Source organism: Hyla sarda, chromosome 8, assembly GCF_029499605.1.
Source record: "Hyla sarda isolate aHylSar1 chromosome 8, aHylSar1.hap1, whole genome shotgun sequence".
Lineage (NCBI taxonomy): Eukaryota > Metazoa > Chordata > Amphibia > Anura > Hylidae > Hyla > Hyla sarda.
In genome coordinates, this window is record NC_079196.1 from 140936467 (window position 1) to 140958745 (window position 22279).

The 22279-nt window shown below is 45.1% G+C and overlaps 1 protein-coding gene across 3 annotated transcripts in view; it reads right to left on the reverse strand.

Moving 5' to 3' along the window:
- The window catches only part of WIPI2 (WD repeat domain, phosphoinositide interacting 2), a 241314-nt gene that overhangs the window by 147900 nt on the left and 71135 nt on the right, over nt 1-22279 (reverse strand). For all 3 annotated transcript variants that reach the window (XM_056534649.1, XM_056534648.1, XM_056534650.1), the window contains exon 6: nt 13374-13466. In XM_056534649.1, coding sequence (XP_056390624.1) covers nt 13374-13466 — 93 coding nt within the window. The remainder of the gene's footprint in view (nt 1-13373; nt 13467-22279) is intronic.

The window sequence follows — 22279 nt, forward strand, 5'->3', positions numbered from 1 at the left end:
TTTTGTTTGTCTATGTTTTGGTGCAGTTCAGGCGCAAGCAGCATATTTAGCGACTTTTTTGCGTCTTTTGATATAGACAGTTTCAATCTTTTTTGCCTACCCATAGAACTTTTTCTTTTTGACCGTGCAGTGGTCACCTAATTATCATTTGCGTCTTGTCAAATGTTGCTATATTGTGCACAAAGGTACTTTTTTAGGCGCAAAGCTACACCACCTACCAGTAGACGTGAGAATTACTTCTACCTTCCACAATTCAACCTTTGACCCTTTGTGGACAACAGCGTCCCACTGCCCTTCTATGACACACACTCAGGAGCTGAGCGCGGGTCATAGCTGGGTGGTCCTGGCAGCTATCTGCCACCAGGACCCATCTCTAATGCCAGACATCACCGCTCACGGATTTAACCCCTTAGACACCGCAATCAAATTTGATTGTAGCGTCTAAAATACAAGTATAAATGTCCCGGCAGCTCTGTGAAAGTAAGTAAAAGCACCTAACCTGCCAAATTCAGGACCCGGGAAAGTGTCTACTTCCCTCCCTCACAAGCATCTAAAAAAAAAAAAAAAAAAAAAAAATAAAAATAAAAAAAAAAAAAAAAAAAAAAGTACCGTATATACTCGAGTATAAGCCGAGTTTTTCAGCACGATTTTTCGTGCTGAAAACACCCCCCTCGGCTTATACTCGAGTGAACTCCCCCACCCGCAGTGGTCTTCAACCTGCGGACTTCCAGAGGTTTCAAAACTACATCTCCCAGCAAGCCCGGGCAGCCATCGGCTGTCCGGGCTTGCTGGGAGTTGTAGTTTTGAAACCTCCGGAGGTCCGCAGGTTGAAGACCACTGCGGCCTTCAACATCATCCAGCCCCCTCTCACCCCTTTTAGTTCTGAATACTCACCTCCGCTCGGCGCTGGTCCGGTCCTGCAGGACTGTCCGGAGAGGAGGTCGTCCGGTGGGATAGTGGTTCCGGGCGGCTATCTTCACCGGGGAGGCCTCTTCTAAGCGCTTCGGGCCCGGCCTCAGAATAGTCACGTTGCCGTGACAACGACGCAGAGGTGCGTTCATTGCCAACGTACTTCTGCGTCATTGTCAAGGCAACGCCTCTATTGCGGGCCGGAAGCGCGGAGAAGAGGCGCCCCCGGTGAAGATAGCCGCCCGGAACCACTATCCCACCAGACCACCTCCTCTCCGGACAGTCCTGCAGGACCGGACCAGCGCCGAGCGGAGGTGAGTACTCAGAACTAAAGGGGGTGAGAGGGGGCTGGATGATGTTGAAGGCCGCAGTGGTCTTCAACCTGCGGACCTCCGGAGGTTTCAAAACTACAACTCCCAGCAAGCCCGGACAGCCGATGGCTGCCCGGGCTTGCTGGGAGTTGTAGTTTTGAAACCTCTGGAGGTCCGCAGGTTGAAGACCACTGAGGGCGAATGATGAGAAGAGGATGATGAAGGGGGGGGGGGGTGTGGGATGATTACAAGGGGATGATGAAGGGGGGATGTGTGGGATGATAAGGGGATGATGAAGGGGGGATGTGTGGGATGATGACAAGGGGATGATGAAGGGGGGATGTGTGGGATGATAAGGGGATGATGAAGGGGGGATGTGTGGGATGATGACAAGGGGATGATGAAGGGGGGATGTGTGGGATGATAAGGGGATGATGAAGGGGGGATGTGTGGGATGATGACAAGGGGATGATGATGAGGATGTTAATGACGGGTCTGGATGATTACATGGGGGGATGAGGTATTTCCCACCCTAGGCTTATACTCGAGTCAATAACTTTTCCTGGGATTTTGGGTTGAAATTAGGGGTCTCGGCTTATACTCGGGTCGGCTTATACTCGAGTATATACGGTATGTGGTAGAGCTTTTCCCACCACAGCAGAGCTGTGAAAAATTCATCATCCTGCTGCACCTTCTTGATAAATAAGATACATTCTAGTCAAACCCACCACCCAAATAAACGTGGTAAAATAGCTCTACCGTAGACATTCTTTGATAAATCTGGGCCACGAATCTTTATTCTGTAGGTCCATACAATTAAAATTATACTGCTATGTTTTGTTTTTGTTCTACTTCTTTTAAAATACTATAACTTTTTGTACGAAAATTAGTATGTTTAAAATTGTCCTCTTCTGACCCCTATAGTTTTTTTTTCTTTTCTGTATATGTGAATGTGTGACGGATCATTTTTTGCACCATGATGTGTAGTTTTTATGGGTTATATTTTTTTTATGTGACTTTTTGATCGCTTTTAATTTTTAGGGTATACAAAATGAGCAAAAATATGCAATTTTGGACTTTGGATTTTTTTTTACCTATACACCATTGACCATGTGATTTAATTAACCTTATATTTTTTATAGTTTAGGTATTTACGCACGCGGCGATACCATATATGTTTATGTTTTTTTGTTTCGTTTTTTATGGCAAAAGGGGGTGATTCAAACTTTTATTAGGGAAAGGGTTAATTAATTTTTTTCTAATTAACATTAACTTTTTTTTTTACACTGTTTTTAGTCCCCATCTTCAGATTGCATACACTATTCAATGCTATGCCATAGCATAACATTGATCAGTATTATCGGTACTCTATTGCTCCAGACTGCCATGGCTGACGTGAATTAGAGCACCATGGTGATCCCTATCAGTCTGACTTTTGGACACCGCGATCAACTTTGATTGCCGCGTCTAAGGGGTTAATGCCGGGCATTACCGCGATCGGTGATGTCCAGCATTATCCACAGGTCCCAGCGGCTATCACCCCGCTATGACGCGCGCTCAACTCCTGAGCACACGTCATAGAAGGGGAGCGTGCGCAGGGTGTATAGGTACGCCCTGCATCCTTAAGGGGGTTCAGAGGCACAAATCTTATTTTTCCCATCCACAGGCTTGTTTTTTGTGCGACCAATTGTACTTTGTAATGATATATTTCATATTACCATAATATGCACGGCAAAAGAAAAAAAAATTGTGTGGGGGTAAATGGGAAATTGATCAGAAAACTGAAATTTTGCAACTTTGGGTTGAGTTAGTTTTTTGCACTTTATGGTAAAAATGACATTGGGGGACATTTATCATTGTTGGCTTTGGTAAGTGAAGTAATTTTGTTTGCTTTTGTTTCGCTTATGTGCTACATATTTATCATAATATCACGAGGTTGATACATTTGTCTCACATAAGCAAAAAACTATGAGTAATACTTTGGGACACCACTTTTTTAGAAAACATAAGCAAACTTCAGAACACCACCTCTCTCCTATGTGTCTTTTCTGCTCTCACAGCTGTGTTAAAAATGTGAGAGATATGTATGTGTTCATTACATATTTTTTTATTGTACTTTTTTTCCCCCTAAATGTACTAAACCATTTTATGTGGGGAGGGGGGGGGGGTTCCCCTCATTTCAGATCCATGCATGCAGGACTACTACGTATTTGGTGGACTACATTGATGACCCACTTTTGAGAGCTTGTGGGGGACTGTTCTTTTTAATAATTTTACAGGCTTAGTAGTGGAAGCTATCTTATAGACAGAGTCCATTACTAAGCCATGGCTTAGCGTTAGTCCAAAAAACAGCTAGCCCTAAACCCCATTACCCCAGTACCCACTGCCAGAGGGGGGTGCAAGGAAGACCCGGTACCAACAGGCCAGGTGCGTGAAAAATTGTGCTTCTGGACCTAGGTGGTAACAGGCTGGTGTTACTTAGGCTGGGGAGGGTCAATAACAATGGTGTTCGCACAACATGGTAATGTCAGGCTGTTGCTGCTTGGTTGGTATCTGGCTGTGAATGAAAATGCAGGTACCCTACATATTCTTTTATTCCCAGCCAGATACCAACAAAACAGCAACAGCCTGCCGTTACCAGGGTGGACGAGGACCATTGTTACTGGCCCTCCCCAGCCTAAATAAGGCCAGCCTGTTACCACCTAGGCCCAGAGGCATAATTTTTTTATGCTCCAGCCCTGTTGGTACCGACTCTTCCCGGCACCCTTGTGGCGGTGGGTACCGGGGTAATAAGTGGAGGTTAGCTGTTTTTAGGGCTAACGCTAAGCCCCGGCTTGTTAATGGACTCATCTATTAGACGGCTTCTAATACTAAGCCTGTAAAGTAAATTTTAAAAAGTAAAAAAAAAAAAAATAAATAAACTTTTATTTCAACCCCCCCTCCAATTAATAATTTTATTAATATTAAACAAAAAAAAGTGGGTCATTAACATAGCCCACCAAATCTGAAGTAGTCCTCTGCATACACAGATCTGAAAAGAGGAGGAAAAAAAAAAAAAAGAAAAATAGGTTAGTAGATTTATGGGGCTCTCCAATGGGGAGAATGCCCATAAAGCAGGATTTCCAAACAGGGAGCACCCAGCTGTTGATGAACGACAAGCTCCATCATTCCCAGGCAGCCTTTGGTTGTCTGGGAATGATGGGAGCTGTAATTTAGCATCAGCGAGCTTCCAGTTTAGCAACAGCTGGAGTCTCTCTGTTCCTAAACTACAATTTCTATCATAGGTGTTGTAATTTAGCAACAGCAGGAGGCGCCCTGTTAAAATGCCAGCCGGGGAAGCGGTCGGCCGGCTCCCAGGAATATGAAACTACGGCACTGTAATTTCATATGTCCCACCTGAAGCCGTGAATGGTAAGGTTGTTTGCTACTTTATTCGTAAAAAAAAATGCTGTGTCGCACGTGCGACATTCTGTGTGCCTGGAATAAGCAAAAGCAGGAATTATAACTTACCGATTGCCCCCTATCTGCATATGAACAGGAAGCACAAGAGAGATTAAAAGGGCCCCTTGTTCCATACTCCCTCAGTGTTTATAACTTACCCAGAGAGCAATGTTAAGATACATGTAAAAGTATATATAAAAATTAAGGGTGGGAAAATATAGGTGCTGTCGTGATGGACTCGTGAAAATGAATTATCGCTAAGTCATAATTCCTACTTTTCACTTAGTCCAGTCACGACAGCACCACATGAGACATACCAGATAAGTGTAGATTTAGGGAGGGACCATAGCCTGCAGCACCTTTCGGCCAAAACCAAGGTCCTGAGAAGAGGCCACATCCAGCTTGTAATGCTTGAAGGAAGTGTGCGGAGAGGACCATGTTGCCGCTCTGCATATCTGTTCTAGAGAGGCCGAAGCTCTCTCGGCCCAGGAGACTGAAACAGCCCTAGTGGAATGAGCTTTGATGCCTACTGGAACTTCTTGACCCGCAGAAGTATATGACTGACTGGTTGCAGACTTAAGTCCTCTGGAGATTGAGTTTTTTGATGCCTTCTTCCCTCTATTTGGTCCTTGATATTGAACAAAGAGATTAGAATCTTTTCTCCAGGGTCTAGTGGTCTCTAGATAGTACAGGACCACTCTCCTAACATCCAGTTTTTTGAATTCTTCCTCCTTACTAGTTTTAGGGCTGGCACAGAAAGAGGGAAGAATTATGTCCTGTGAAAGTTGGATACCACTTTTGGGAGAAAAGCAGGATTATGTTTTAAAATAATCTTATCTTCTAGTACAATTAGGTAAGGATAATCTATAGACAGAGCTTGGATTTCACTTACTCTTCGGGCAGACGTTATTGCCACAAGAAAAACTGTTTTCCATGTAAGGAACCTAATGGATGAATCAGACAAAGGCTCAAAGGGATCTTTAGTTAGAGATGATAAGACAATATTTAAGTCCCACGGGGAAGATAGGTTAGAGATTTCCGGTTGTATTCTGGAAATTGCTGAAAAAAACCTTTTTACCCATTTGTGTTCAGCAATGCTAACATCAAAGAAACAGCCAAGGGCTGCTGCTTGGACCTTTAGTGTACTCAGGGACAACACTAGATCGAAACCATCCTGTAGGAAATCTAGTATTCTATGAATATCAGGGTTAAGTAGATCCGGCGGAGAGGAGCCACACCAAGACAGAAACTTGTTCCATTGTTTGAGGTAGATCGAACAGGTAGAATCCTTTTTACTTTTTAGAAGAGTGTCGACCACCTTTTTAGAGAGACCCTTTTGTTCTAACACAAACCTCTCAATAGCCAGACTGCCAGTTGGAGATTTTCTAGGTTTTTGTGAAATAGAGGGCCCTGGGACAACATATCATCCCTCTGAGGAAGAAGAATGGGTTCTGCTATAGCAAGATCTTTCAGAAGACTGAGCCAGCTTCTTTTTGGCCACAACGGAGCTATGAAGGTGAACTTTCCTCTTCCTAAACTCACCTTCTTTAGAGCTCCCATGATCAGAGGAATTGGTGGAAACGCATAAGCTAGGTGAAATGACCATGTCTGTTGTAGAGCATCAACCCTTTCTGGGTTCTCTCTGGGGTTGAGAGAGAAGAACCGTTGTACCTTCTGATTTTTTCTGGACGCAAAAAGGTCTCTCTCAAGGACTCCCAAGATTGAGTCAGGGAGAGAAAAACCTGAGTATTCAAGGACCATTCTCCAGGATCCAGGATATGGCGGCTCAGAAAATCAGCTGAAGGATTGTCCACTCCCTTTAGGTGTACTGCAGAAAGGGATGACACATTTTGTTCTGCCCATAGAAAAATCTTCTCTGCTAGAATTTTTAGGGGTGTGCCTTGTCCCCCCCTGATGATTGATAAAGGCCACTGCTGTAGTGTTGTCTGAGTAGATCTTTACATGAAGGCCCCTCACTAGATCCTTTGAAGCTCTTAAAGCTTTGAATATCGCTTTTAGCTCTCAATAATTCAAGGAATAGGCTTGGGTTTCTTGGGACCATGCACCCTGTAGATGAAGATCTTTCACTATCGCTCCCCATCCCTAAAGACTGGCATCTGTAGTTGGCATCCCGACTTGAAGATTTTCTTTCTTTAGCCACCACTTTAGTGATTTCTTTACAGTAAGGGGAATTATCTTTTTCTCTAGAAATAACAGAGCGATCCCAGGTCTTCAGGATTTGGGACTGAAGAACCCTGGAATGACTCTGGCACCAGGGTACTGCAAGCATACAGGAAGTCATGGACCCCAGTATTGACATGGCTTTGCTTAGAGTGACAGATTTGCTTCTCATAACCTTTTTTTAATTTCTCCTGAATTAAGGATATTTTTTCCCTGGAAGAAAGGTTGTTTTGTATCTCTGAATCCAGGGTCATGCCTAGGAATCTCTTGGTTCTGGAGGGAGAGAGATGAGATTTCTGGAAATTTATTATCCAGCCGAGGTCTTGCAAGCATGATAGTGTCCGCTGGACCTGTAGAGACAGTAGGTGATGAGAATTTGCAGTAATCAATAGGTCGTCTAAATTGGGAATGATGGTGATCCCCTCTAGTCTTGGAAGGCTACAACCTCTACCATGACCTGTGTAAATATTCTCGGAGCCAAGGATATTCCAAAGGGTAGAGCTTTGAATTGGAAATGGTAGACTTCCTTGTTTAACCGAATTGCAAACCGGAGATATTTCTGATGAGGCTCGTAGATTGGAATGTGGAAGTAAGCGTCCTTTAAATCTATGGTCGCCATCCGGATTAGTGGAATAGCAGATTTTAAAGTTTCCATTTAGATTTTTTTGTAGGTAATACATATGTTTAAACCATTCAAATTTATAATGGTTCTGAAGGAACCATTGGGCTTTGGAACTAGGAATAAGTTGGAATAATGAACTATGCCTTGTTCTTGCTGAGGAACTGGTATAATAGCTCCCAGGGATAACAGATCTTTTATACCTGAGCTGAGCCTCATGTTTGCATTTTCTGATCCTTGATCTGTAATGCGAAATCTTTGAGGAGGAGGGAAGGCAAACTCGATTCTGAAGCCGAACTCCAGAGAGCTCAGAATAAACTGATTTTTTTTATATGTTTGCCCACTGGCGACAAAATCGAGTGAGCCTTCCCCACACCTGAAGACCGTCATTGTTGCTTTTTAACATAAGTGTTTGAAGAAGGGTTGAGCAAAAATTCTCTACCCTTGCCTCACTTTGGGTAACTCCATCTACCTGTTTTCCCTTTATACTGCTTGTTTTAGGGAAAGGAACGAAAATTACTCTTTTGTTTGGTAGATTTTTCTTCTGGAAGGACCTTTTTCTTATCTGCAGCTTGCTCCAGAATTTTATCTAACACTGGGCCAAACATAGAATTACCCTGGAAAGGAATACCGCAAAGTTTACTTTTGGAAGTAGGGTCCCCTTGCCAATTTTTAAGCCATAAGGCTCGTCTGACTGAATTGGACAGAGCAGCCGATCTGGAGGACATTCTGACCGATTCAGTCGAGGCATCTATTTAGAAAGCAGTAGCTAATTTTCTCTAGTAGTTTTACTGGAAAGATGGTTTTCTAGTTGTTCCAGCCAAACAAACAGGGATCTTGCTACTGTAGTGGCTGCAATATAGAGGAAGCATCCCACAATTTTTTTAACAACCCATCCATCTTACGATCTAAAGGATCTTTTAGCTGAGAGCTGTCCTCAAAAGGTAAGGATGTTTTCTTTACCACCTTAGACACTTGAACATCAACTTTTGGAACTTCGTTCCATAGTTTCGCATCTTCTTCACTAAACGGAAATCTAGAACAAAACTCTTTGGAAAGCAACAACCTTTTCTCTGGGTCTTTCCACTCTTCCAAGATTAGATTCCTAATGTTGTCATGGACAGTGAACACCTGTTTTTTAGGTTTTAGGCCCGCAAACATGCGGTCTTGGATAGAGGTAGGTTCCTCAGTTTTAGGAATGTTCACTGCATTTCTGACAGCATTAACAAAAATTTCCGTGTCTTCAGAGGAGAAATAATACCTCTTATCACTCTTTTGAGAACAAGGTTCAATGACTCCTTCTTCTTCTTGAGAATTAGAACCCATGGAAGCAATGTCAACTTCAGAATCTGAATCAGAATCTATTACTACTGTAGTTTTTAGTCTTTGTGATGGAGCAGGATCCAAAAAAGAGGGAAGATACGGCATAAGGAATGGATCAACGGTGGAAATGGATCTATCAACTGAGCTTTTGGCAGAGCAGCAGCAACAGAAGATTGAACTTCAATTTTTATAATAGAGCGAAGTTCCTCCAAAAAAAGACGGGGATTCCTGCTGGATTCATTTATCCGTACAGGCTTTACACAGCGGTTTATTATATTCTTAATGTAAGATAATAGCGCATATTCCACATTTCTTAGGTTTAACCTTTCTTTAAGTTTCTTCGGGCCTCCTTGTCTCCCTAAAGGAGAGAAGGAAACCCATAAGAACAGGGCAAAAACACAATATCTCCCCCCAAAAAAGTAGTAAGTGAAACCCCCACTGGGTCAGTTACTTACTGGGTTGCCGGGTCCTGTGCGCTCCAGAGATGCAGAGCGGGCAGCGACCGAACTATCCATGATGACAGAGGATGTGGATAGACCTGGGACTTCCTTATATGCCATGGCTTTTTAAAATTTGGCGCCCGCCTCCTCTCAGCGTTTTCCGGTGGGCTACACCATCTTGGAGTCGGGACTTCCGGGCTCCAGCCAATCCAGGGTGACGCACGCTTACGCCACGCCGCATGTACGCGCATGCTGTGTCATACGCACGCGCAACGCCACAGAACGCGCGCTACCCTGACGGAAACTCTGAAGCAGCCAGGGGAGCCGGAGCACCCGGCCGATACAAACCGGGTCCCCTGCATAAACTCCCGGAGCGCCGCAGGGGACCGAATGCGGGGCCTGGAGAGGTACCTCCACTACAGGCCAAGACCCGGTGCGGGGTACGAGAGAGAGGCCTGAGCCGACCGACTCTCCCCGCCTGGACTCCACCAGACACAGCCCGCCTGGAAAAAATGTACAGACCTCTCTGCACCACTGCTCCATAAGAACAGGAAAACACTGAGGGAGTATGGAGGAAGGGGCCCTTTTAACCTCTCTTGTGCTTCCTGTTCCTATGCAGATAGGAGGCAATCTCATGTGCTGCTGTCGTGACTGGACGAAGAGAGAGCCGCGCAGGACAACAGCGTCCCAGCGTAGGCGCGTGTGAAGACGTCACTCATCGCGCGCCCCTTCGTCCGGACGGAGGATGCGGTCCAGTAACAACAGTGACTGCCGAGCCCCTGAGCCTGCCGGAGCGAGCATGGGGGCGGACAGGTAGCAGGGGATCGGAGAGGGGGTGAAGTTTAGTAAATAATAATAATAATAGCGCAGGGGGTAATATATTGGCGCAGAGGGGGGGAAATCTAATAAAAACAGGGAGCATCAGAGGGGGGGGGTAACATAATGGCGCAGAGGGGAACATAATGACGCAGGGAGCATCAGAGGGGGGGAATATAATGATGCAGGGAGCATCAGAGGGGGGGGATACATCAGGGGGGGATATAATGATGCAGGGAGCATCAGAGGGGGGAATATAATGACGCAGGGAGCATCAGGGGGGGGAATATAATGGCGCAGGGAGCATTAGAGAGGGGGAATATAATGACACAGGGAGCATCGGGGGGGAATATAATGACGCAGGAAGCATCAGAGGGGGGAATATAATGACGCAGGAAGCATCAGAGGGGGGAATATAATGACGCAGGGAGCATCAGAGGGGGGAATATAATGACGCAGGAAGCATCAGAGGGGGGAATATAATGACGCAGGAAGCATCAGAGGGGGGAATATAATGACGCAGGGAGCATCAGAGGGGGGAATATAATGACGCAGGGAGCATCAGAGGGGGGAATATAATGACGCAGGGAGCATCAGAGGGGGAATATAATGATGCAGGGAGCATCAGAGGGGGAATATAATGATGCAGGGAGCATCAGAGGCGGGGGGAATATAATGGCGCAGGGAGCATTAGAGAGGGGGAATATAATGACGCAGGGAGCATCGGGGGGGAATATAATGACGCAGGAAGCATCAGAGGGGGGGGAATATAATGACGCAGGAAGCATCAGAGGTGGGGGAATATAATGGTGCATGGAGCATCAGAGGGGGAAATATAATCATGCAGGGAGCATCAGAGGGGGGAATATAATGACGCAGGGGGCATCAGAGGGGGGGGATATAATGACGCAGGGGGCATCGGGGTGGGGGGGCGCTAACATAATGGCGCAGGGGGCCCTACTTGATCCCTACCTGGTCAAGTTTTTATTGATAAAAGACCTTATTTACCGTATTTTTCGTCCTATAGGACGCACCGGCATATAAGACGCACCCAATTTTTAGGGACAAAATCTAAAAAAATAAAGATTTTTAACCCAATAGTGGTCTTCAACCTGCGGACCTCCAGATGTTGCAAAACTACAACTCCCAGCATGCCCGGAGAGCCGTTGGCTGTCCGGGCATGCTGGGAGTTGTAGTTTTGCAACATCTGGAGGTCCGCAGATTGAAGACCACTGCAGGAGGAGGTAATACTCACGTGTCCCCGCCACTCCGGACCCGTCACCGCTGCCCTGGATGTCGCTCCATCGCTGTTGCCGTGTCCCCGTCGCTCCGGAACGTCTCTGCTGCCGGCCGGGTATCCTCGCTCTCCGTCGCCGCCATCACGTCGTTACGCACGCCGACGCACGTACGCGACGACGTGATGACGAGGAAGGAGAGCGCCGGCCATACAGGGGATCCCTGAACGGAGAAGACACCGAGGAGGTAGGTAAGGTCCCCCCCGGTGTCCTCTAAGCACTAACCCGGCTATTCAGTCGGGCTGTTCGAGACCGCCGCGGTGAAATCGCGGCGGTCCCGAACAGCCCGACCAAACAGCCGGGTTAGTGTCACTTTCCCTTCAGACGCGGCAGTCAGCTTTGATCGCCGCGTCTGAAGGGTTAATACAGGGCATCACCGCGATCGGTGATGTCCTGTATTAGCCGCGGGTCCCGGCCGTTGATGGCTGCAGGGACCGCCGCGATAGGGGTGTATTCGCCGTATAAGACGCACCGACTTTTTCCCCCCAGTTTTGGGGAAGAAAAAGTGCGTCTTATACGGCGAAAAATACGGTACATACTATTTGGGTTAAAATTATTTTGTACCAGGACAGGTTTATTTTTATGAGGGACAAGTAGATTCTGCTCAATTTTAGTCCCTTAACAAGTAGTTTTAAAAAAAAATTCCACACCCCTGTAATTTTTTTTTAAATGTTTATGCAGTTTACCACGCAGGAACATAGTTTAATAGTTCGGACAGTTACGCATGTGATGATAACAAATATGTTTAATATTTTTTTTTTTTTTTTGGGGGGGGGGGGGGGGGGGGAGTTTAAATAGGAAAAAAAGGGTGATTACATTTTTTATTAAAGGCCATCTAGGGAATAAGTGTCCGAACCCTCCCCCCAGCGATCTCCTACACGGGGCCACGGCTCTGCCATGCCGCAAGACGTTGCGGAAGACACACCTCTTCCATGCAGTTCTATGGCAGAGGCGGTGAGGCAACGTTCGTGCCTCCCCACCTCTCCCATAGAACTGTATGGGGAGGGGGCGTAACCGTTGACCTCTCTAGGTCAATGCTACGTGCAGTAGCAGCTCTCACTGAGCGCTAATGCGGGTGTCCCAGCGGTCGGACCTCCCCCCCCCTGCGATCAAACACTTATCCCCTATCCTAGGGGATAGGTGTTATAACGCTGCAGTTGTCCTTTAAGGGAGATTTCTTTATATGGTTTTAAAACTTTTTTTTTTTTTTTTTTTTTTTACTTTTTAGGTCCCCATAGGAGACTTTTATATGCAATCACTAGATTGCATACAATGTACAGTGTTATGCTGATCTTAAGGCAGGCTGCATCAGTGTATTGGCATTCCAGCAGCTGGAGGCAGATAAGAGGACATTCCGCTGCCATTTTCGCTCATCCAACCCCCGCAACATGGTCTAATGAGCCGACTGAGCTAGCCGGGATGTATGATCTAATACATTAGACCCTGTGAGTTAAATCCTGGACGTCAAGGGCGTCAATTTACACTCTGCTTCCTTAACATGTTAACCTCGTAGTGCATGTCAAAATACACATTTTAGGAAATAGTTATAATTACCTATCTTGCATCTTTTCAAGGATATGTTTTTTTTTTTCCACCTTTTCTTGTCGACAGCTCATTGTTTTTGGTTACAGACCAACTCTGCTTGTGGTCGGGCTGGTAGTGACATTATTTAGTCTATCTGCACATAGCAGAAAAAGTTCCAGCAGACTGGGAGATTGCAGTCCTGGCCGGTCACTTTAACTGTTTTTACATTACTAGTGACAGCTGCCTCATACACTTACATTTCCTGCACAAAAGAAACGCTGCTACATAGGTCTTCAAGTTTTGTGTTATAACTCCACTCTATTCACTTTATTTGATTTTCTTTACTAGATCAATTGAAGGACCTGCTAGGCTAGTCAGTGGAATCCCCCAAGATGCAAAGCTGACAGTTATATATTAACAGTTATATAATAACTTCTGTAAAAGCAGAAAGCATGGTGACTCCTTCTTAAACATTTTATAGAGAAATATTGTAATTTACAAACAAGATTATTACCTTTTCAGAAGCAGTTGCCAATTTTGTGCCACTTGCATCAAAAGCCAAAGCTGCCAGAGGGCTGTTATGGGCAGGAATCATATTAGCTGCTCTCTAAAAAGTATAAAGAAATAAGTCTATTGTAAATAAAGCTTTCTTCTAAGAGAACATGTAAGTGTCCCAAAAACTTTAAACACATCTGGGAAGGGTGGTGTGCTTCAGCATCAAACTTTAGTTTAAGATATGAAAGACCTCGACTGGTGTGTTGTCAGGTTTGCGACTAACCACATTCTTTTGCACATACTAGACAATAATTGTATTGATCCAATAATCTACAGGAGAGAATTCCATCTGTTTCTTTAACTTGTAATGTATTCTACTTCAGCTTTCTGTCTAGAATTTCGGTAGTAAATTACCGTATGTTACAGATTGTTCAATAAAGTAAAAAAGTATCAAGAAAAATTGAAAATATGTATTAGGCTAGGTTTACATATGTCAGTTGTGTCAGGCTCAGTTTCTTTACATAAACTGTTCACAACTTCTTATTAAGTGCATAAATTGTCAGTCAAAACCATCAGTTGCCTGAAAGGTATATGCGGCATGGATGGGGGAACGCAAGTCAAACCATACAGCATCTAAACTGAGACGCCGGATGATTGTGAAAGGTCCCATTTAAATGAATGGGATTGGTTCTGGCTTCATTATCCCTCCGGTGCATTATTTGTAGCAGACATATGTAACTGACGATGAACATATACAAAGGGGGCCTTACCCAATTCCATGATATTATTATTATGTTCATAAATGGTCCCTATGTGTTTATCAAAATGAAACTGTGATCTTAAAAAATAGGGCAAGAATATGACAGTATATTATTACCATTATAATATAAGTAAGCCAGAGTGTAGAAACGCAGAACTTTTCAAAACTTAAAAATCCTGCTCCCTCACACCAAATACAGCAGCCTTCATTTACTAAAGGAAGGCCATATAAACCGTGATTAAAAAAAAAAAAAAAAAAAAATTTTTTGTTTTAACATTGTGCACCAAACATGCACAAAAATTGCCTTTCGTTTTCCCAAGAAAGTAATAATTTTAGCTATTTATTTGAAATGTGGACATGGCACTCTACGTTTTACCACCCCCCTCCCCCCCCCCCCCCCCCCCAAAAAAAATATATTAATTTTTGGATTGTAAATATGCCATAAATTGATTAAAAAAATTAATAATAACAATGGCCAGAACATCAGGTAAGGAGGAGGATGGAAAACACAAAGCTCAGGGAAGTAATGTTCCTACTATCTTTTCATTTATTTATTTCGTATTAAAACAGTATTTATTAACATCAACATAATACACAAAACGGTCAAAGGCACATCATCAGGTAGTATACAGTTCTCACAGCAGTATCACATACATGGGAAGATAAAGCAAAGGAAAAAACTGTCCACTAAATACTCTAGTGAGGCTGTTGACTATTTCCAGTCACGAAGAGCAAAAACAATGTAACAAAACCAATCCTGACCAACTTGGCACTCCATGAGTATAAACAAGGAGTCGCTATAGAATCTTAACAGAGGTAATCGAGAGCCAGCAATGGACAGGGAAAGAAAAAGAAAAGGAGGGTATGAGGGGGGAGAGAAAGGAGGGTATAAGGAGGAAAGTCATAAGGGTAGAGAGAAAGAAGAACCACTGACCTGTGTAGTCCTGGTCGCCGCGGCACTGCTGCCCCTGACACTCTCCGTCGTCTCACGTCTCCGTACGGAGCAAGCATGGCCTAGGTCCAAGGAGAGAGGGGGGGGAGGGGTGGGGGGGCAGGAGGAAGAAAGGGGTACGGAAATCTCACGGTGTCCTATAAAGAGGAGTATCTAGGAAAGCCAACCATGGCCCTCAGATAGCTCCAAACCCCTCAACCCTCCCTTGGGAGTCCGCCATAAGCTCCTCCATCCGACAAAGGAAAAGTACCTCTGTGTACCAGTCAGATAGCGCCGGGGGGAAGCGTAGACTTCCAGCGTCTGGGAATCACTGTACGGGCCGCCATCAGGAGGAAACGGGCTAGGGCCTTGTGGGATGAGGGTAGGACAGTCAAAAGCAACATTTTAGGGTCATTGGGATATGATATCCCCGTGATGGTCTCCATACGAGAGATCACATCCGACCAGAAAGGAGCGAGCAAAGAGCACAACCACCAAATATGAGACATCGTGCCTCTTTCCTCCCCACAGCGCCAACAGACATCTGACACCTATGGAAACATTCTGTGCAGGACCACAGGTACCCTGTACCATCGGGAGAGGAGTTTAAAATTAGTTTCTTACGCCTTGCAATAGATTGAGCGTTTGTGGCACATGGTGAAGGCTCTGGACCAGTCAGATGGGGCATAGGAGGTCTGCAACTCCGGTTCCCAGGCCGCAACATACGTCTGAGGGCATTGCGCTGCTTCCTTCAGCAGTAGACCATAAATAAGGGACACTGATTTGGAGGTAGGTGAGGAGGATGTGCAGAGTTTCTCGAAAGGGAGTAGCGGTCTGTCCAGATTCAAACGAGTTTGTTCCTTCCTGACAAAGCCAGACAGTTGTAGGTATTACATGTGTCTCACAGAGGTGCAGGCATGTTCTGTAACTAAAAGGTCTGAGGGGCAGAGGCGTGTGCCCTCCAGGAAGTGCATGATCGGGAGGGCAGGTGTCCCAATGATCCCAAGGTAAGAAGATTTAGTCAGTCCAGGGGGGAACCCAGGCTTACCCAAAATCAGTGTCAGTGGGCCATCAGGGGAGAAAAGCGGTGTCCTAGGAAGGTAGCGCTGAATGGTAAAGATTAGTTCTCTGGAAACCCACCGCAATCATTCTACTCGTCGTATTGGCACGGTCCCCTTAGGTAACCAGGGCACCTATGTGACCTCCAGTTCCATGTCAGTGGTCGCAATGTCCACCCACCTTTTCGAGGAGCGACTGTGGAAAAAGTCCAAAAACCTTGTCAAGGACGACGCTATATAGTCAGCTCTGCAGTCGGGGACCGCCAAGCCACCTGCTTGCTTCCATCAGATCAAAATCTGTTTGGAGATTCTCGACAGTCGCCCCGCCCAGATAAAGGAGCAAAAAGCACTATCCAACCATTTAAAGAAAGAAGGGGGGATTGCAAGGGGCACAGCTTTGAAGAGATAAAGTAAGCATGGGAGAACATTCATTTTCAGTATGTTCATTCTACCTAGCTAGGAGAATGTCCCCTTCATCCATTTAGACAAGTCCCTCTCCAAAGAGGTGAGCAGGGGTAGAAAATTGAGTGTGAAACCCTCCTGGAGGTCTGCAGGGACCTGCACCCCTAAGTATTTGAGGGACCCAGAAGCCCAACGGAATGGAAGGGTACTCTGTAGCAGTCTCACCTCAGGCTCTGGTAGTGTGATATTCAGGGCAGTGCTCTTTGACATATTAATGTTATGGTTACTAAAAAAGAAGTATGTTTGCAGGGCTCGTGTAATAGCCGTCAGGGACGTCTGAGGGGAGGAGACAAATAGAAGGAGATCATCCGCCGAATAGAGGTGTCCTCCCTTCCCCACTTGGAGGCCCATGATTGTCGGGTCACTCCTCAGAGCAATAAGCAGGTGTCCCATGCACAGAACATAAAAGAGAGGGGAGAGAGCACACCCCTGCCGAGTACCATTACGGATCGGAAAGGACGAAGAAAGAGATCCATTGACTCTAACTTGCGCCTGGGGGTCTCGATAAAGAGCCAGGATGCGGCCCATCATAGAGGGGCCCAGACCTATTTGTGCTAAAGAGGCCTCCATGAACCTCCAACCCACCCCATCAAACGTCTGCTCGGCATCTAGCGAGAGAAGCATTAATGGCTGACTGCAGACTATGGCCCGATGTACAACAGAGTAAGCACGGATAGTGTTATCTCTGGTGCGGACAAAGCCAGATTGTTCAGGGTGGATCAGAGACCCAAGGACCACAGCTAAATGGTTTGCTATCAATTTAGCGAACAACTTAGTATCTACGTTGAGGAGTGAGATTGGGCGGTAGCTGGAATACTGATTAGGATCACGACCCTCCTTAGGTATGACCGTGATATGTGTTTTTAGGAAAGATGAGGGGAACCCTTCCGTAGGTGTGATACTCAAAGGTTTTGCATAAGAGAGGGGACAGTTCAGGTTTGAGAGTCGTAAAAAATTTTCCCGTGTACCCGTCCGTGCCTGGACTTTTGCAAGCTGGCAATCCCTCCCTCTGTCTCCTCTGGAGAAAATGGAGCCTCCAGATCGGCAACAGTGTTTTCCGAGAGAGTCGGAGGACCTGTGTTTTGAATGTATTCTTCCAGAGAGAGAGCGGTGGGGTAGAGTGAGAGTCAGGTCTAGAGGGTGGTGGGAGATTATAGAGGTCGGAGTAGGAACGCTGGAAGGCACGTAAAATGTCTCATGTTAGAAAGCTCTGCCCCCCCTCAGGTATATTGATTGATTGGATGTACATTGTCGCCCTCTTGTCCCTAAGCACCCTGGCAAGATATCTACCCGGTTTATTTCCCCATTCATAGAAAGAGCGGGAACAATGTTGCCGAAATCTCTTGTATGTGTCATTCAGGAAGGTGGTGATGTCATGGTGAACCTTCATCAGGTCTCTCAAAGTAGATTCCTGCAAGGTTTGTTTATGGAGGGATTCCAGAGCGGTAAGTGTCTCAAGCAGACTCTTCAATTTAGCCGCTTTAACCCTCTTCAGGCACGAGCCATGCTTGGTCAACACTCCCCTCAATACACATTTGAGTGTCTCCCATTGTATGGACTGTGACGTCGTGTCGTCCGCATGATCGGAGCAAAAGTGAGCTATCGTGGATTTCAGTTCGGACACACATAATGAGTCCAATAGCAGGGACTTGTTAAGGCGCCACGTAAACTGGGGGGGGTTTAAGGAGGGGAAGACAAGCGTGCAGTATACATGATCGGAAAGGTGTATGTTCCCAATGGATGAATGTGACAGTCGTGGGAGATAGTAGTGAGGGAGGAATATGTAATCAATTCTACTATACATCTCGTGAAGGCTGGAGAAGTGGGTGTAGTCTCGGTCAGATGGATGGAGGAGGCACCAGATATCGCATAATTGCAGGGAGTGGAGAAGGCGTTGGAGTGCACTGAGTTGGCGGTGTGAAATGGATGAGCGGTGGGTAGATGTGTCTAAGAGTGGTTGCAATGGGACATTGAAGTCTCCCCCTAAGAGCAACATGCCCCTAGTGAAAGAGGACAAGGTCTCCAAACACAGGTCAGAAAGGCGACCTGTGAGGAGTTGGGGGCATAGATAGTAGCTACTGTCACCACCTGGTCCAGGATCTGACCACGCAGATAAAGAAATCTAGCAGCAGGGTCCGAGCAAACATCCTGGACTGCAAGGGTAACGAACTGTGGAACCCGATCGAGACTACTTTGGAACGGGACTCAGGGTTAGAGCAGTGAAACCAGGTGGGATAGTAGCAGCTAAGTCTGTTGGAGATATGACCTGTTTTAAAATGTGTTTGCTGGAGGTGAAGGATGCCAATCCTACGTCTATGCATATGGTAGAGTCTCTGAGCTCTCTTTTCAGGGACATTGAATCCCTGGACATTCAGGGTAGTGAAGTGAACGTCAGCCATACTCACTGGGTATCGGAGGGCGAGGAGACAGCAGGGGCGCAGAAAGCTCTTACCAGACGGCGACCAGAGGATACAACACCTAGAAGAAAAAAAAGGAAAAAAGGGGGGGGGGGGAGAAGAGGTAAAAAATTGTAAAAAAAAAAAAAAAAAAAGAGGCATTGAGTCACAGGTCAGCAGGGGTGGAGGGAAAGGAGGGAGGAAAAGGGAAGAGGAACAAGGGAGAGCCAAACCAAACAAGGGACAAAGTAAACCACAAATCAAAAAAGCAAGAAGAATTGCAAAGGGAAACTAATTGCAGAAATCCTGTCTGCTAAGTAGGTGAGTGTACAACACACCTGCCCTAATGGGGGGGGGGGGGTAGGAGTAAATGGCAGTGCACACGATAGAGATATGATATACTGACTAGGCTGGAAGTAATATTATCAAAGTGGACACTAAGCACCGTCCACGGCAGTGACTAGAAAGATTACAGTCTCCCAGTCTCCCAAAGGGGCCGGAAGGGTAAGTACTATATAACAGGGGGAAGGTGAATGTGATGATAACTAAGGAATACAGGAAAAAGACTACCGGGCGCAGTCAGGGGCAAGGTGAGCGTCTTCTAAGTCACCGTGCACGGATTCAGTGCAAAGGGGGTACAGTCAGTATTTTCAGCTTTCCACCAATGGGCCATCAGTGCGGTGACGTGGACATCTCTGGCGTTGGGGCATCGGCCCGTCTGGATGTGGTCCCCTAGTGGCGGCCCTGGGTGGAGTCCCCGAAGACTGCAAAGGTAGGTACGGATCCTGAAGAAAAGCAATCCAGTCAGGCAGCGTCATTGTCGGTAGTTGAAGAGCCTCCAGAAATCTAGGTAAATCTCCAGGCGACTTGAGAGTGATTGTGGGGTCCCCTGATGGCACATGAAGCGCAAAGGGAAATCCCCATCTGTATGGAATAAGTCGGTCCTGAAGAACTCTGAGCAGGGGTCGAAGGAGGGCCCTTTGACAGAGAGTACGTCTAGACAAATCCGGGTATATCTGAATGGAGACACCAATTAAGTCCAGATCACCTGTTGATGTACTTTTTGCACGATTTGCTCCTTCAGAGTGTATCGATGGATGCGACAGATAACATCTCTTGGATGTGCAGGATCTGAGCTGGGGGCCCTCTAGGCTCGGTGAACTCCATCAATTTTGATGGAGGAATCTGGCGGTCTGCCCAAAACCATGATGAATATTCCTGTGACAGTGGGTAGCAAGTCTTGAAGGCGTGTTGCTTCAGGTAGACCCTGGAGACACACATTGTTTCGGCTGCTCCAATTTTCTATATCATCAAGGTTGTCTGACAGAGTCTGGTGCGTACGGGTATGTGTATCAATGTTCGTCTGCATATCTCTAACTGTCACCATGACAGAAGACTTAAAATGTTCCTACTATCTTAAACAGTCAACTGCATGGTCAAAATGATGGATACAATCCTTGTGCAATGTTTCTGCTGGTTGAGTATGCTGTCTTTAAAATGTCTTGGCCGAGAAAAACAAGGTGTATTCCTTTAAACGGACTGCTTTCCTGATGCAATAAAGCAGTGTCGTCCCCAGTCCCATACAGGTTATGATTTCCATTTCAAACTGCAGACACTGTTAGATTATAGCAATTAGAGCATTTGGCCCTTGCAGACCCATGCAAATCCTTTCCAGCAGTAATGAATATTCTTTAGATTTTAGTGCGAATAGTTATTATAAGTTGAACGATTTTATTTATAGTTCTTGATATTACTACTAGAACTAGTCTTATCACACTGTACCCATTTATCTGGTTTAAGGACTTCATCAGATACTTTGGGTTTCGTTTATCTGCTGCTTCTTCTCAATTTCTTACTCCAAATCTTGAACACCTTATTAAGAAACTTAAAAAATGATATCCAGCACTTTTCTAATGTTTCTATCTTTTGACTGGGGCATATCACAGTGACTAAAATGTTTTTACTGCTCAAAATAAATTTCCATGTTTAGGAAACTTCCTATTCAATTCCCCTTATATACAATACTGTGCTTGCAGTCTCTTTTGATGAGCTATATCGCACAGTAAGGTGTCCAGATATTCTCAGTTACTACAGTCACCAACCTGACCTGTAAACTCCTCTTTACAGTGGGTAAAATAGCAAAGAGATCTCCTGAAGGTCCCAAGTCTGCAAGCACTGTTGTAGAAGGTGGCTCTTTTTGAAGAGACTCCTACCTGCTGCTGTCCTATCATCACAGATAGTTTACTAGTATGGCTACATGCCCTATCTACACATCTACTTACTCCCATAAAATTTTGTACTGTTCCATTTTCTGTTATTCAGTATCTTTTGCCTCATTTCTATTTTTCTCTCAGAGGCTAAAGGAATTGCCTTCTTAGTTCTAATTAATATCTTCAATTACATCAATGAATTTCTTATCTTAAAACGGACAATTCGTTAAATACCACTGCTAATGATACCTTCTTTCTACACCCAACTACGTAAGTAAATAATCGGAATACTCCTAGTCTAGTAATTTTCAAGTATAATGGGAAAAGGAATTGGGGAGGCAGTTTTTAGTTGGACAATGGCAATTTGTACACCAATCAGTAACTAAAGCCTCTAGGTGTACCAGTCACTTGGAATCTTCATGGAAGCTGCTATACCGTTGGTACCTTGCCCAACTCATTTAGCTTTCATTTATTCTGAAGCATCCCCCTTATGTTGGCGATGTAATTCTAAAAGTGGTACATTAATAAATGTCTGGTGGCGTGGTCTATTATCACTCATTTTAGACAACTTTCCTCTCTCTCACCTTACTAGCATATATCACATTTTATCTGCAGATAGTACTGCAATTGAAAGCCGTAACATGAAAGAGTAATTGCGGCCAGATCATTTTCCTTGCAGGTGTACACGCGAAGATAGGCAATCTGGAGACAAAATGATGATTATTTTTAGCCCTTAAGGTTTTATATGTGTAAGCTAACCGTAAGTTTGTTTATGATTTATGTTTATGTACATCTGTGTATGTTTTGTACCTCAATTCATTATTGTGAGTAAGCTGGTTGGAAAATGGCTCCCCTCTTTAAGCTGTAATGCAACAATCATCACAATCACTAAACTACAGTGGTTATGTTTGTTTTACATTTATTATATGGTTTGCATTTTTATGTAGTACTTGTAGGTTCACATTCCTTGTATGTGTTTAAAATCCTTAAAGATTTTTATTTTTATTTTTTTTAAACACAAATGATAGCCATTAGAGCAAGGAAACACATGATACCTTTCTGCATTCTGAATATCTGTACTTCTACAACAAAGAAAAACTTATTATCT